At 38.9% G+C, this 13,602-nt stretch overlaps 1 protein-coding gene across 1 annotated transcript in view; it reads left to right on the top strand.

Annotated features, from left to right (window-relative positions):
• Positions 1 to 8,167: 8,167 nt before the first annotated feature.
• ca9 (carbonic anhydrase IX) overlaps positions 8,168 to 13,602 on the top strand; it is a 63,330-nt gene continuing 57,895 nt past the window's right edge. The window contains exon 1 of the mRNA XM_039759589.1: positions 8,168 to 8,593. Within this exon, the coding sequence (XP_039615523.1) occupies positions 8,461 to 8,593 (133 nt within the window). The 5' untranslated portion in view covers positions 8,168 to 8,460. The remainder of the gene's footprint in view (positions 8,594 to 13,602) is intronic.

The following is a 13,602-nucleotide window of genomic DNA, read 5'->3' as shown; positions in this document are numbered from 1 at the left end:
AATGTTGTTGTTTGTGGTATGCACTAATACATATCTAAAGTATTCTACAGTGAATTTGGGTACTGGCTAATGAGTTTATAATCTTACTGAGAGATTTCAGTGCTCTCATTGTGATTAAAGGAGATACCTGAGGCTTATAATTGGAACTATATGCTTGATCTGAATTCCAATGATCAATTGGTATTGGATTTCTATTGTGGGACTGGCCCTGGACACAGACAGACGGACATTGTTTGATCACCCAGTACAAATTTATTTACACCACAACTATATACATTATTTACAGTTCAAGTGCACAAACCCAGTGCCTGCAGCACCGGTTCCCCAAAAGTCCGGGCCTCTCACACAGTCACTAGTGCCTTTCTTCTGGCCGCCATTATGTCCTCTCTCCAGCTCCGTCCTCTTCCACCCAACTTTCGCTCTCGACTGTTGGGAGGCAGCCTCTTTTGTAGCCAGCCCGGATTAGCTCCAGCTGCTTCCCGGCATTCCTCCGTGGACATGCCCCCGTGTGGCGGAAGTGCCAGCTGCGCACCCAGAAGCCCTCCGGGTGTCCCCATTCTTCTTCCTCCCAGCACTTCCGGGTGTGGCAGAAGTGCTGGGCTCCTGGGTTCTTCAGGCACCGGGGTGCCGCCTGGTGGTGGCCACGGGCCCCTACAAAGTTGGGCTTCCAAGCCCCCTACCTGAGGCCACCAACAAAACCAGGGCGGTCACCCCCTCATGGTCGGGAGGAGGCACCAGCCCTCCTCCAGTCCCCTCGGGTGTCCCGGCTGGGCTCCACCCTCAGCCGCATGCCCCACTATGCTAGTCATAGATTCTGTAATTTGTAACAGTACAATGATTAAAATGAGAAAATTTACTTTTTCTTCTTCTATGTTCTGGACGCTTCTTTTAGTAGAAGTGCTGAACTGTCAACTGGTTTCGCACACTTGTTGAAGACTTAGGCTAAGAAGAGCTTAGAAGATCCAAATAGGTAATGATAGTGAACTAGGGGTATTTGGTAAGATTTGATCTATAAACTTCTGCATCTTGTGAGAGGCAAAGGGGATGGAGTCTAAATGGTCTCTGTTCAAGACTTCAGTACAGTAGTATGGGGAAGCAATGAATTTCAAGTTATGAACAACATTCATAAATCTAAACTAAAGATCCTATAAATTCCATTGCCTTTGTATGTCTCGTGGACTAGAGAGACAGCAGGATATTTGTTCAACAAAAATGCACTCCCTTTAATGAATAAAATGATACAGTTTATTCATAATACAAGAATTATAGAATATAGGTGTGTGTTGTCCTGCATCTGTATATATAAAAAAAAATACTTTGTTTCTTTCTCCTACAATGTGGGCACACTTTGTATTTCCCCTTTCCTAATACTTTTCTACAGAATTGCTAAAGGAAGCATTCATTTGTGACAAGTCTTAAATTCTTTTGGACAATGTCTGTTTTCTTAGCTGGTTACATAGGTAAATCTTTGCCTGTAAAATAAAAAAAAGTTGCCATAATGCATTATTTCTCTCAGATTGTCTGTGAATATATTTGTGTGAAATGTCACAGCAATCTGAAGCCCTGTGTGGAACAGGAGCCAGCTGATGTAAATTACTTGAAGGAGCTTACACTCTCATGAGTTTAGCTTTCCTGTTGAGTTTGAGGATTAAGTTTATAAAAGCTAAAGATATACCAGACTTGCAGATTATTACTTTTATGTTAAGTAACATCAACAATCACAAAAACATTTTAATATATTTTCTGGCTATGAGATCACAAGCAGTACTACCTTTGGAATCAGAAATACAACCAAAAATTCTGCTTTTTTTTTGGTTCCTATCGTCTTAAGAGACAGAAGACATTATGAATTATAATATTGTCCCCTTAACCTTATCAGACTGTTGTCTCCAGATTGCACTGAGAAGTCTGTAGCTGAGTTTAATGAGTTCAAGTAGCCCAGGCGCCTATTCAGAAGTGAGGATAGAGAGAATCATAATTGTAACAAAGAACCCATATGACAGTAGTAGTTCTTCCTATACTCTACTGAGTCAGTGAAGGAGAAATGAAGTCTGGACAAAGATTTAAATTTACTTGTCACTTTTCAATCCTGTTCTCTTCTACAGGTCTAGGCAGTGATTGAAGGAGTGAGAGTGCAAGTACAATATGCTAAAATGAGTTTTCTGAGCGGATCTTCTGGGGTCACTCCATGTGATAGTGTGAGCAGCTCACTGATATGGGAGGATCTCTGAATGGAAGTGGTACTCGTTGGCATCTCAACATTTAGGGTATGTGGGCCACTGAACCCCTGTCCTCTAACAGGTGGCACTGTTGGGCAAAAATTAAATTACTCAATCATAAAGCAATCTCAGCTCAGTCATCCTAATCAATTTCTTCCAGTTTTCCATGATTTGCTCATTATCATTTCTTGATTACATAAATATTTCATTTTGTAGTAAATAGAAAAAAGAAAGTGGCACCAGTAGACTGTTTCTGGGTTGCTTGGGAAGACCTTTGGACCCTGAAGTATTTAAGGTATACTTTTACACATGTGCAGCCCGAATTTTTCAGTTCCATCTTGGACTTGTAAGATACAGCCCTTTAAAGAGTTCCATTGGTTGATTTTTTTTTTTTTCGTGTGATGCAATTTAAAGCATGTGCAAACCTGACCAGTAAAATGTATATCGTTAATTACTTATAAAATATGAATTAGCCTTTAGCTATTGAACAAACATCCATCCATCCATCCATTTTCTAACCCGCTGAATCTGAACACAGGGTCACGGGGGTCTGCTGGAGCCAATCCCAGCAAACACAGGGCACAAGGCAGGAACAAACCCACTGCAGGACACACACAAACACCAAGCACACACTAGGGCCAATTTGGAATCGCCAATCCACCTAACCGGCATGTCTTTGGACTGTGGGAGGAAACCGGAGCGCCCGGAGGAAACCCACGCAGACACGGGGAGAACATGCAAACTCCACTCAGGGAAGACCCGGGAAGCGAACCCAGGTCTCCTAACTGTGAGGCAGCAGCGCCGCCACCGTGCCGCCCTGAACAAACATTGTAAACATTAATATTAATTTGCATTTCTGCTTTCAGTATTAAGTATTTCATGTTGATGTTGAGATACCTTTTAATATTGTCCTTTGGTGCTTGTACATTATGACAATATGTTGATAGGCCTTTATTTATTTATTTTTTATTGCATTATTTGGCTGCCATTTTATCAACACTGGTGCTGGCAGCCTAATGAATTTTGATATGCCATGTCTCTTTGTCGCTCCCTAACATGACCAATCTTCCACAGCTTCATCCATGGCTGACAGCCATATACTAAGAATTATGGATTTAAGCAGAGGAGCAGTTTTTTTAAGTTATGCTCTTTAAGTGATGGACTATCTCTCTCTCTCTCTATCTCCCTCTCTCTTTTTGATTTCAAGCCTCACCAGTACAAGGAAAGTATGTGCATGAGAAAGCTTCTATTTAGTCAAGAACGTTCTTGTCATTTTCATTCACATTTCAGGTTAGCTCATACAATATGCAGACAGGAAAAATAGCATTTTTGTCACTCTGAGGTTGAATGTTTACTTATTAGCTTAAGCTTATGGATAAAATTATGGTCTGACCATATAAAACTCTCTCTTCATAAAATACCAGTGATTATTAATACGTAGAAAAAGGGTAGTACTCAAACAATTTAGATTTCCACTTAGATGAGTGGGGATAACACTTGACTCTGTTCTCTTAGTATGCAGTGGTATCTGTCTGCTAAATAAACACTTTGGTTCTAAGCTTTATTTTCCAAACACTTGCTAATAAACAGACATCAAAGCCTTCTCTTCTATAACTAAGATTAGTGCCCATTGTGTCATGAAGTGATGTGTTTATCACAACAGTCAACACATGAATGGAAAGTGACATTGATAAATGTGATGAAAAGAACAAACAATGAAAATGAATGGCAAGGCCAATTTAATTAGAATGAAAAAGCTGAGAAAATTTTTTGAGGCAAAAATGAGAACAAGATTTTGTCTGCTCTAGATCCTGACAGCAGTAAAGCTTTGGCTGAAAATTTTGTAGCCCACATGCTTAAATAGCTAATGGTGAGCGTGATTTTACATATGTGTATGAACCTGAAATCATCTTTCATGGCATAGCAACTCTGGTTATTGTGCCACACAGTAATCTTTTGTATTTGTACTTATTGGCTCACAGTATTCAGAGCAGAGAAATATAAACAACGACCAAATAAAAACAATTCCAAAGCATAAAAAGTGACAAAATAGCATGTAATAATCCACACATGCTGCTAAATCATTCAAAATTCCCGTGCATAGTATATAAAGACAAAAAGAAAAAGCATTAAAAAACTAAATATTAAAATAATCTTTTATTCTTTATGGTCTACCCTATATTTCCCAATTGTATAATTTCCCAGAATAATACAATGGATTTTATAGTGCACAGAATGAGTAGGATCTTTAAAAATTGACTAAAGATTTTTAGGACAAGTTCAAGTACAAAGAAATAAAAAATAAAAGGTAGTCAAGTTATTTTGCCTGTACAGGCAAATATATGCTCTGTGCTTATTATATTTAAAGATTTTTGCATAGATGTAGCTTGAGTTTACTACATGCACACATACAAAAGTACACATACTAAATATTCTAAAGAAAGATGAACTTAAACTTTAAGACAGGGTCTGTTTTTAAGTGTAAATCTCCAGAGACAGATTGTAGGAAAAGGGATAAAGCTGAACCAAAAGGTAATTTTACATAATTAAGATATTGATAGAATGCACTAGTTGTAAGGAATAGCAGAGGCAAAAATGTTTAGAATAATTGAATCATTGATTATTTTTGTGGAGAATATTCAGATATGATGTTAAACAATTGCAAGGTGTTGCTTTTTGTAACTGTTGAAGGCCATTCATTGACATCTGAATCCTGGAGAGCCTTTGAAGGTTTTCTTTAAACTGGAAATCGCCTGGTTTCTAGTAGATAAAAAAATAGGAACTCAGATATAGACAAGAACTTTGCCAATGTTCCTGTTTTCACTGTTGAACGAGAGATCTGATAATTAATTCCTTTCCTGAGCCTTAACGTCTAATTTTTTCTAGTAGTTAAAGAAGGGTTAAAGGTAAGTGCAGTTTTTACTCTGCTGTTTCACCAGTTTGTCTTCTAATAGCCTATTTTGAGAGGTGTGTGTGCATTTGTGTGTGTTGAAATGCTAGGCAGGCAAGGCTTTGAAAATCAAAGAACTGTTTTTCACAGAGCATGTGCCCCCTGCTAAATACAGTCTGCATACAGCTGTTATACATAGATATGGTCACTTTGCCTGCTGATTTATACACAACTATAATGTCTAGGCTTAAATTTGGCCCGTTTTTGTAGCACTTTAAATAGGCTGAAAAAAATTGCATGGTCATCATACAACTAAACAGACTTAAAAGAGTCATTAAAATGGTATTAGGAGATCCTCTGGACTAGCAAAAATGTTTCTGTTAATTAATGAGAGATTAAAAGTTCAAATGGCACGTGAACTAATCCTTTTTATAAAAAGTTACATATATTTAAAAAGTGTGTACACTTTCAAGTCTACATCTTTTTACAGGGAACACTACACAATGAACATATAAACTGATGTAAAGAGCAAAGTCAGTCTAAATGCTGCTGTGTTAAGTAACATAGTATGCAAAGCTACGTTAAGTAGAAACCTAGAAGCAAAGTGAGAGAGAGACCATCTAGTTTCATCTAACATCAATAATGTATTTTAATTAGAAACATTATTAAATAAAAGAGCAGCAATAAGCAATTCCACTTCAAGTGCTACACTTATCAAGGGTCTAAATTGTTACACTTATAAATATAGAATTTCCTAGAAGAGCAAGGGTGTCAGAAGACATACTGTATAATGCAGTTGACTCTAGAATTTAGCGAATATTCTGCTTCTAATAGTCTCATGAAGTATAACACTTTATTTTCTGATAGTGTGATTTATAGAATAAAAATCCTTTCAAGGAGCACTTTTATTTTAATAATAGTTATTTTAGAAAGACATTTTTTACATTTTGTTGTTAATTAATTATGATGGAGTAACAGGAAGTACTTTGTTCAGTTCCAACCTGTTTGCAAAGAATAACATATTATATTGTAACTATAATCTTTTCCTTAAATAAAGAAGTCAAACAAAGGCATAAACAGATTAAATGCATAACACATATAGAGGCCAGTGCTTATTTTTTTATTAATGGTAACCAAAAACAGATAAAAGTAGTGTAAATGGGAATGGAATGCCACTTTACAAGGCAGATTTTTTTTTCCCCCAAGTAAAAGAACTTTCTGGGAAGTACAATTTGTCCAATTTCTCACAACTGCACTGTGGAATGGGAATTGGAAGACAAGACAAGACAGGAGTGAAGGATGAAAACAGCAGCAAAAACTTATGCAACTTGTCTTGCATCACAACCAGCACATGAAGGAAAGGTAGAGCAATAGTGAAACAATTAAGCTGATATGTGTTCACCAATGGTTATAAAAAATCATATGGATTAAATATTGAGATAACCTCCTGATTAGCTAACCAGATTACTCAATGGTATGCATTTTGTTATCTTATTTGTATAATTCATTGTATGCGCCAATCACATACATTAAAACCACTAACTGGTGAAGTGAATAACATTGATTATCTCATTACAATGGCACCTGTCAAAGGGTGGGATATGTTAGGCAGTAGTCAATTCTTGAAGGTGATATGTTGGGAGCAGTAAAAACTGGCAAGCATAGAGATCTGAGTAACTTTGACAAGGACCAAATTGTAATGACTAGACAATTGGGTCAGAGCATCTCCAAAAAGGCAGGTCTTGTGGGGTGTTTACGGTATGCATTCGTTAGTACCTACCAAAAGTGGTCCATATATATGTGTGTGTGTGTGTGTGTATATTGTGTGTCAAGGCGCTTTATTTCACAACAAAGGTTTGGGGCAACCACCCATGTACTTGACCTTGGCTGCAAAGAAATCAAAATATTCAGCAAAACAATGTACAGAATGGAGTCCAAAACAGAACTGATCAACAGAGGAAGGGAGTGGGGTTTTATAGTGAGGTTTGAAGCAGTGATGTCGTCCTCGGGGCCGGGACAGGAAGTGATGTCATACTCGGGGCCGGGAGAGGAAGTGATGTCGTCCTCAGAGCTGAGGCGGAAGTGACATCTTCGTATTCAGGTGGAATTTCCTGTGTCTGGTCTGCGGGGACAAAATAAGAGGGTTGAATGCACCCCACCACCCCCCCGGCTGGGTATGGAATTCCTTTCTTTTGGTCCGGCTCCCATGCACACGTGTGTGACAATATTTATAAGCTCCAAGCCAGATGCCAATGTTGTGTATAAATGTGAATCCCCATTTTTGTATATTTTGTGACCTTACTTATAAAAGCAAATAAACCTCAAATTTCTATAGAGCCTGTCATGACAAACACTACCCTTAGTCACATCTCATCTTTTGTATTACAAATCCAGTGCTCTGGGTTGAAATCCCACACTCAGTCATTGGCTTTTTTGTGGTTTGCTGTGATTTTTGTGGTTTGGTTCCTTGGAGAGGGTAACTGTGTACTTTTTGTTTTCTTGTCAACCCCTCAGTGTTGTTCAGGTAAAGATAATTTGTAAATTCTAAGTAGGTTAGGTGTGTATGAGAGGGGTCTGTGATGGATGGGCACTTGAATTTGCCTGATGCTACCAGAACCTGAACAGGATTAACACAGTAATCACAGTATTTTTTCTGTTAAATCTACTGACATTTTTATAGTGTGTAGAGCCCCTTTTACATCAAGCAGTATTCACCGCTCGTTTATGTGATTAATGAATGGACTGTAGAATGAGAAATTTTGAACTGTCAAGATAATGTAAAGAGCAGAACATTACATTTGACAAAATTAAGATAAACCTAACCAAGGCAAATACGCCCTTTTAGAAACCAAAGAAGATTAAAAGAATGTGAAACTAAGATATAAAACAAATGAAGTCAAAGCATCTCGTATACTATATATGGCTAATGTGTGAGCTTTTTCGTTTTAAATCTGCGCTGCATTATCATGCCGTACGTAAGCTTACATTAATTCTTGCTAAATCATTGAATGAATCACACTCGTATACTGACTGCCTCACTGAACTTTGCTCATAACTTTTAACTTGTCAGAGAGTTAAAGCTCCTTTAAGTAGATACTGGAACAGATTAGATTCCTCTTGGTGGTGTTCCTCTGGCTTGGGTGCAGCTCTTAACATTCACTAAAACAGATCGATTGACGATTGGTGCCTTTAAGAGTGATCCCTGTTTGGAGACAGAGGTGTGATTTACCTGTCAGCGCGTCGGTGTGCCGTGCCTCTCTCATATGAAGTCAGCGTTAAAGGTGGCACTGTGCAAGCGGGATTCGAAGAAGCTGACTGCGAATTACTGCTACTGTGATTAGGAGGGGTACAATGCCAGATAAATCCATCCTTGTGCTACTGTTTCTTTTTCTTCATTGCTTTTGTGTGGCCGTTGTGCATTCAGCACCATCCACGCAAGAAGAAGACGACAGCAATGAGGAACACAGTGAGGAGCACCATCCAGGTAAACACGTTGTGTGTATTAACTTTTATATTGACCATCAATAATGGAAATAGCATGAAGTTGTTTATAGATATTTATTAGTACTCTTAGTAATTGCTGGCTATCTTTTGTGATGAAATAAAGCTAAAACGTCTTGCACAAAACTTTTTTGTGCTAAATCAGCACTTTGTTGCCATAGGCTATCCAGAAAAAGTAAATTTACCTGAAAGTAGAATTTGATGAAACACCGAGATAATTTCTATTTTCCAACTGATTGTAATTTTTCCTTCTTCCAATTTAACTTTTGAGAATGGGGCTGGGAGAGGTTATATAGATTATTCTTCTACAACAGCACGCTGCATTCTGACGGGACTGGTAGAGTTACATTCCCAAGTAACAGTCAGTACGTAGAGAATATTCTTTCTGACAAGAGATAAACTTGCCGTTTCCATTCCAGACTTAAACTCCTTTTGTAAATTCTTTTTTATAAGTATATGTTTTGTGTGTGTGCTTTCACCTTGAAAGGGTTTTATGTTTCAGTATTAACAAACGTTTAGTTTTGCATCCACAATTACAGTTGTAAAGTGTAAAAGTGAAATAGATAATTATAAAAACGCATAAGGTAACCTGAGTTACCCAGTTTGACGTGCAAAACCCCTAAGCAAAAGTATTTGGCTTTACTTAAACAAATACGTTTTTATTAGTTTTATTTGAATACATTTCGAAGGATTGGGACATCAAGGGACGTTTCTTGCCTTACCTCACCTCCAGTGCTTCCTGCGCTGCGAATTTTTTTTCCCCCGAGTCTTGTCATCAAAATGTGTTATGAATTAACTTTAAAGAATGTAGCTCACTACACCCTGGGCAATTCTTCCTGAAACCACTCGAACACCTTGACTTTGCAAGACATGCACGAATTGAAAATATAGCCCGCTTTTCTCTCAGTTCAAAGACGTGTTGTTAAGGGGGGTTTGCGAGACAAATCCTGATGAGCATATTTTGTGCGTGGCAGGTTTCTACCTTGCGTCCGATTTATTCGGGCTCCCCATGAACCACTACTCTAAAACGTGTCAAATTAATCCATGTGTGTATCCCACAGTATAGAACTTGTGAATCTCTAGACATTTTGAGACTTCACCTTAATGATTGTTAGTTGCCTAATAACCCATCAGAGTTCTTGGAGAAGGATGATCAAGTGATACACTCTGAACACCATACCAGCTGTAGTCCATGACAGTCAGTGGCACATTTGTTTCGGGAAAGCCAGAGTAAAGAAAAAAAAAAAAGCATACAAAGTATTAGAGCAACACAGGGAGCGCATGCAAACTCCACCCAGTGACCAGAATGGGATATGGAATATGAATACCGGACTCTCGAGCGCAGTGGGTTCACTTTCCGGGTCCTCCCTGCATGGAGTTTGCATGTTCTGCCCGTGTCTGCGTGGGTTTCCCCCGGGTGCTCCGTGACTCTGTAGTTAGGATATAGCGGGTTGGATAATGGATGGATGGACGGACTCTGGAACAGCATTGCTTACTACTGTTACAAAATAAATCGATGATAGTGCTTAAATTGGCAGCCATGGTAAATGCATGCTACTATTCCACTACCATACAGCTTTTGAAATATGTGTGTTTTCGATAACTGGTTCAGGTCGTGTTTATTTGAAGGGAATGGGTTGTGGTGTTTATTTCGTTTCTTTGACTATAGGTGACAGTGAATTGGGGCAGTGGATAATGTAGTTGAAAGAATTTATCAATATTGTGTTATGATGTCAAAAGTGGTGTGCACAGTTGTTTGGTGAAACCACTCTCAGAGGTTGCTGAGTCTCTCTTTATCGCAATATGGTTTGTCTCTGATATCTGATTTCCTCAGATTTGATTTCCTGCAGATTCATTTAATTGGTGACTCATAATTAGCAAGATTTGAGTGCATATGTGAGAGAGAATGTGCCCAGAATTGGAATGGCGTCTTATCTAGTGCTTTTTTCTGACTTATACCCAATTGAGCTTGATATGCTTTATCTTCTCAAAACCCTAAAAAAGATAAAGAAGGCAGGATTTATGCATTTAACAAAGCAAATCTAACTTTTTTTGTAAAACACCTTTTAATAGTGGACACTATCCCAGTTTTATTGAAGCAAGAGAAAAGTTTTGCTATGTCCTGTATAAAGATATTAAGTGTATAATATATTGTAGGATTTCAACCTTTTACTCACAACTGTGAAAAAAAATCACATTTGCTGGAACCCTCACTATTCAGCGAGATCAAAGAATTGTGATTGGACACACTACAATAGTAGTTCCCAGACTGGAGTCTGTTAAATCAATGCAGCTGTAAATTTTCAGTCCTGCCATCTAACAAGCATGGACAATCCTTAATTTTAATTTTGTTAAACTAAGGCAAGGTAGTGTTGTGCAGGTGCTAAGTCAATGGACTTGAAATTTCAAGGTTGCCGATTTAATGTCCACCTCTCATTCACTCCTTTACCCTAAAAAAGTCAGTTAACCCATCTATGATACACTTCTAAAAAGAAGAAAATGTACTTAAACCTTTGCACTGCATTCTGATGTTTGATAAAGGCATCAGCCAAGTACATAATAATAAGCAGATATAGATAATGGACGCGTCAATGTACTGTACTTGCACTACCTGACACATACATAGGAGTTAATATACACCTCTGATTAATTTTACCTTCATTAAATACATTCACTTTTTTAATATTCTGTGACTGCTTCTAAATATTTTTTGCACAGAAGAACTCATTGGTGACAATTACAATGTCTACAACCAGGTCTTTTTATTCAGTTTAATTCACTTTTTATCTGTGCCTCTTCAAGTGAGCAAGTGGAAAACCTCCCAGAGGTAAACACGACTACTAAGGAGGTACTGAGGGATTTGGAAATTGTAGAGGGAGAAGTGCTGCTCAGAATAAATAAGATGAAATCAAACAAATCACCAGGACCAGATAATATTTATCCTCGTGTTCTTAAGGAGGCTAGTGTGTACATATATAAACCCTTGACACATATTTTTAGGAAGTCACTGTGCACTGGAGAGATTCCGAAGGACTGGAAAATGGCAAATATCATCCCATTATATAAAAAGGGTGACAGGGCAGATCCAAGCAACTATAGGCCAGTAAGCTTAACATGCAGCACAGGAAAACTAATGGAAGGAATATTTAAGGATAAGATTGAGCAACACATGGCAAGGACAGGAGTTATTCTGAACAGTCAGCATGGGTTCAAAAGAAGGAGGTCATGTTTTACTAACATGCTGGAATTCTATGAGGAGGCAACAAAAGGGTACGATCAAAGTGGAGCTTATGATATTATTTATCTGGACTTTCAGAAAGCATTTGATAAGGTGCCACATGAGAGGTTGGGCATCAAATTAAAAGAAGTGGAAGTTCAGGGTGATGTTTTTAGATGGGTGCAGAATTGGCTCAGACACAGGACGCAGAGGGTGATGGTGCGAGGAACCTCATCAGAACTGGCCGATGTTAAGAGTGGTGTTCCACAGGGGCCAGTGCTAGGGCCGCTGCTATTTTTAATATATATATAAATGATTTAGATAGAAATATAAGTAACAAGCTGGTTAAGTTTGCAGATGGTGTTTTGTTTACAGTCATTAAGTCTTTATTTATTTATTTATTTACTCTTTAGAAAGGCTTATTATGTGGGCATACTTATTGCCCCCACTGGAGCCTGTGCATTGGGGTTTACCCGGTGGAGAGAGGGTGGCCTCCCTCCGCCGGTGGGGGAAGGGTCCTGACTGTTGTTTGTGCGTATGCGAACAGCAGTTTGGAGTATCCACCCTTTTGGAGTCTCTGGAGGGTTGCTAGAGGGCATACCTTCTGGGGATTCCCTCGTTTTGCTGGGAGACTTCAATGCTCACGTGGGCAATGACAGTGAGCCCTGGAAGGGCGTGCTTGGGAGGAATGGCCCCGATCTGAACCCGAGCGTGTTTTGTTATTGGACTTCTGTGCTCGTCATGGATTGTCCATAACGAACACCATGTTCAATCATAAGGGTGTTCATATGTGCACTTGGCACCAGGACACCCTAGGCCTCAGGTCGATGATCGACTTTGTGGTCGTGGTCGCTGTCTTGGACACTCGGGTGAAGAGAGGGGAGCTGTCAACTGATCACCACCTGGTGGTGAGTTGGCTTCGATGGTGGGGAAGATGCGGTCAGACCTGGTAGGCCCAAGCGTGTTGTGAGGGTCTGCTGGGAGCGGCTGGCAGAGTCCCCTGTCAGAAGTAGCTTCAACTCCCACCTCCGCAGAACTTCAACCACGTCCCGAGGGAGGTGGGGACATTGAGTCGAATGGGCCATGTTCCGTGCCTCTATTGTTGAGGCGGCTGACGGAGCTGTGGCCGCAAGGTGGTCGGTGCCTGTCGTGGCGGCAATCCCGAACCCGTTGGTGGACACCGGTGAGGGATGCCGTCAAGGGAATGCTTCTCAGCATTCTTGATAATTTTAGGTAGTTTTTTTTTTTTTAAAGCACTGATAGTCAGGGATGTGATGAGTTTAGCCAATTACTTCAAACTAACATTAAGTTTAAAGTAATATTTTCTGTTACAGTATAAGGTTACAAGCTGTAAACTGTCAAGAAGTTAAAAAATACGATATGAGAATGAAATTTGGAATAGATTGTTATTTCAGTAGCCATAGCCAAATTTACCTCTTTTTGGAGGAGGTTACCATTTAAAGATATATTTTCTTGTAATATGCAGTTTTTGTAATAGTACAATAGTGCAGCTGTGCAGTATTTTCTGTTAGCCTAAGCATAGGCAGTTTAGGTGACTTGTTCAGGGTCACTTAGTAATTAAGAGGTGTATATAGATTTATATTTTGCATTTCAACGGTTTAGACAAGTTTAGATAATACGGGACAACAGGGATTGCTATCACTCAAGTATTAAAGTGCCTTTAAGTAGGAAGCCTATCTCAACATCCTCACAAATTAATGGATAAAATATATTTAATAAGGAATCAAAAAGATACTGACAAATGAATAACATCA

The sequence above is a fragment of the Polypterus senegalus genome, chromosome 7, assembly GCF_016835505.1.
Source record: "Polypterus senegalus isolate Bchr_013 chromosome 7, ASM1683550v1, whole genome shotgun sequence".
In the NCBI taxonomy this organism is placed as follows: Eukaryota; Metazoa; Chordata; class Cladistia; order Polypteriformes; family Polypteridae; genus Polypterus; species Polypterus senegalus.
This window is presented reverse-complemented; position numbering and strand designations above follow the sequence as displayed.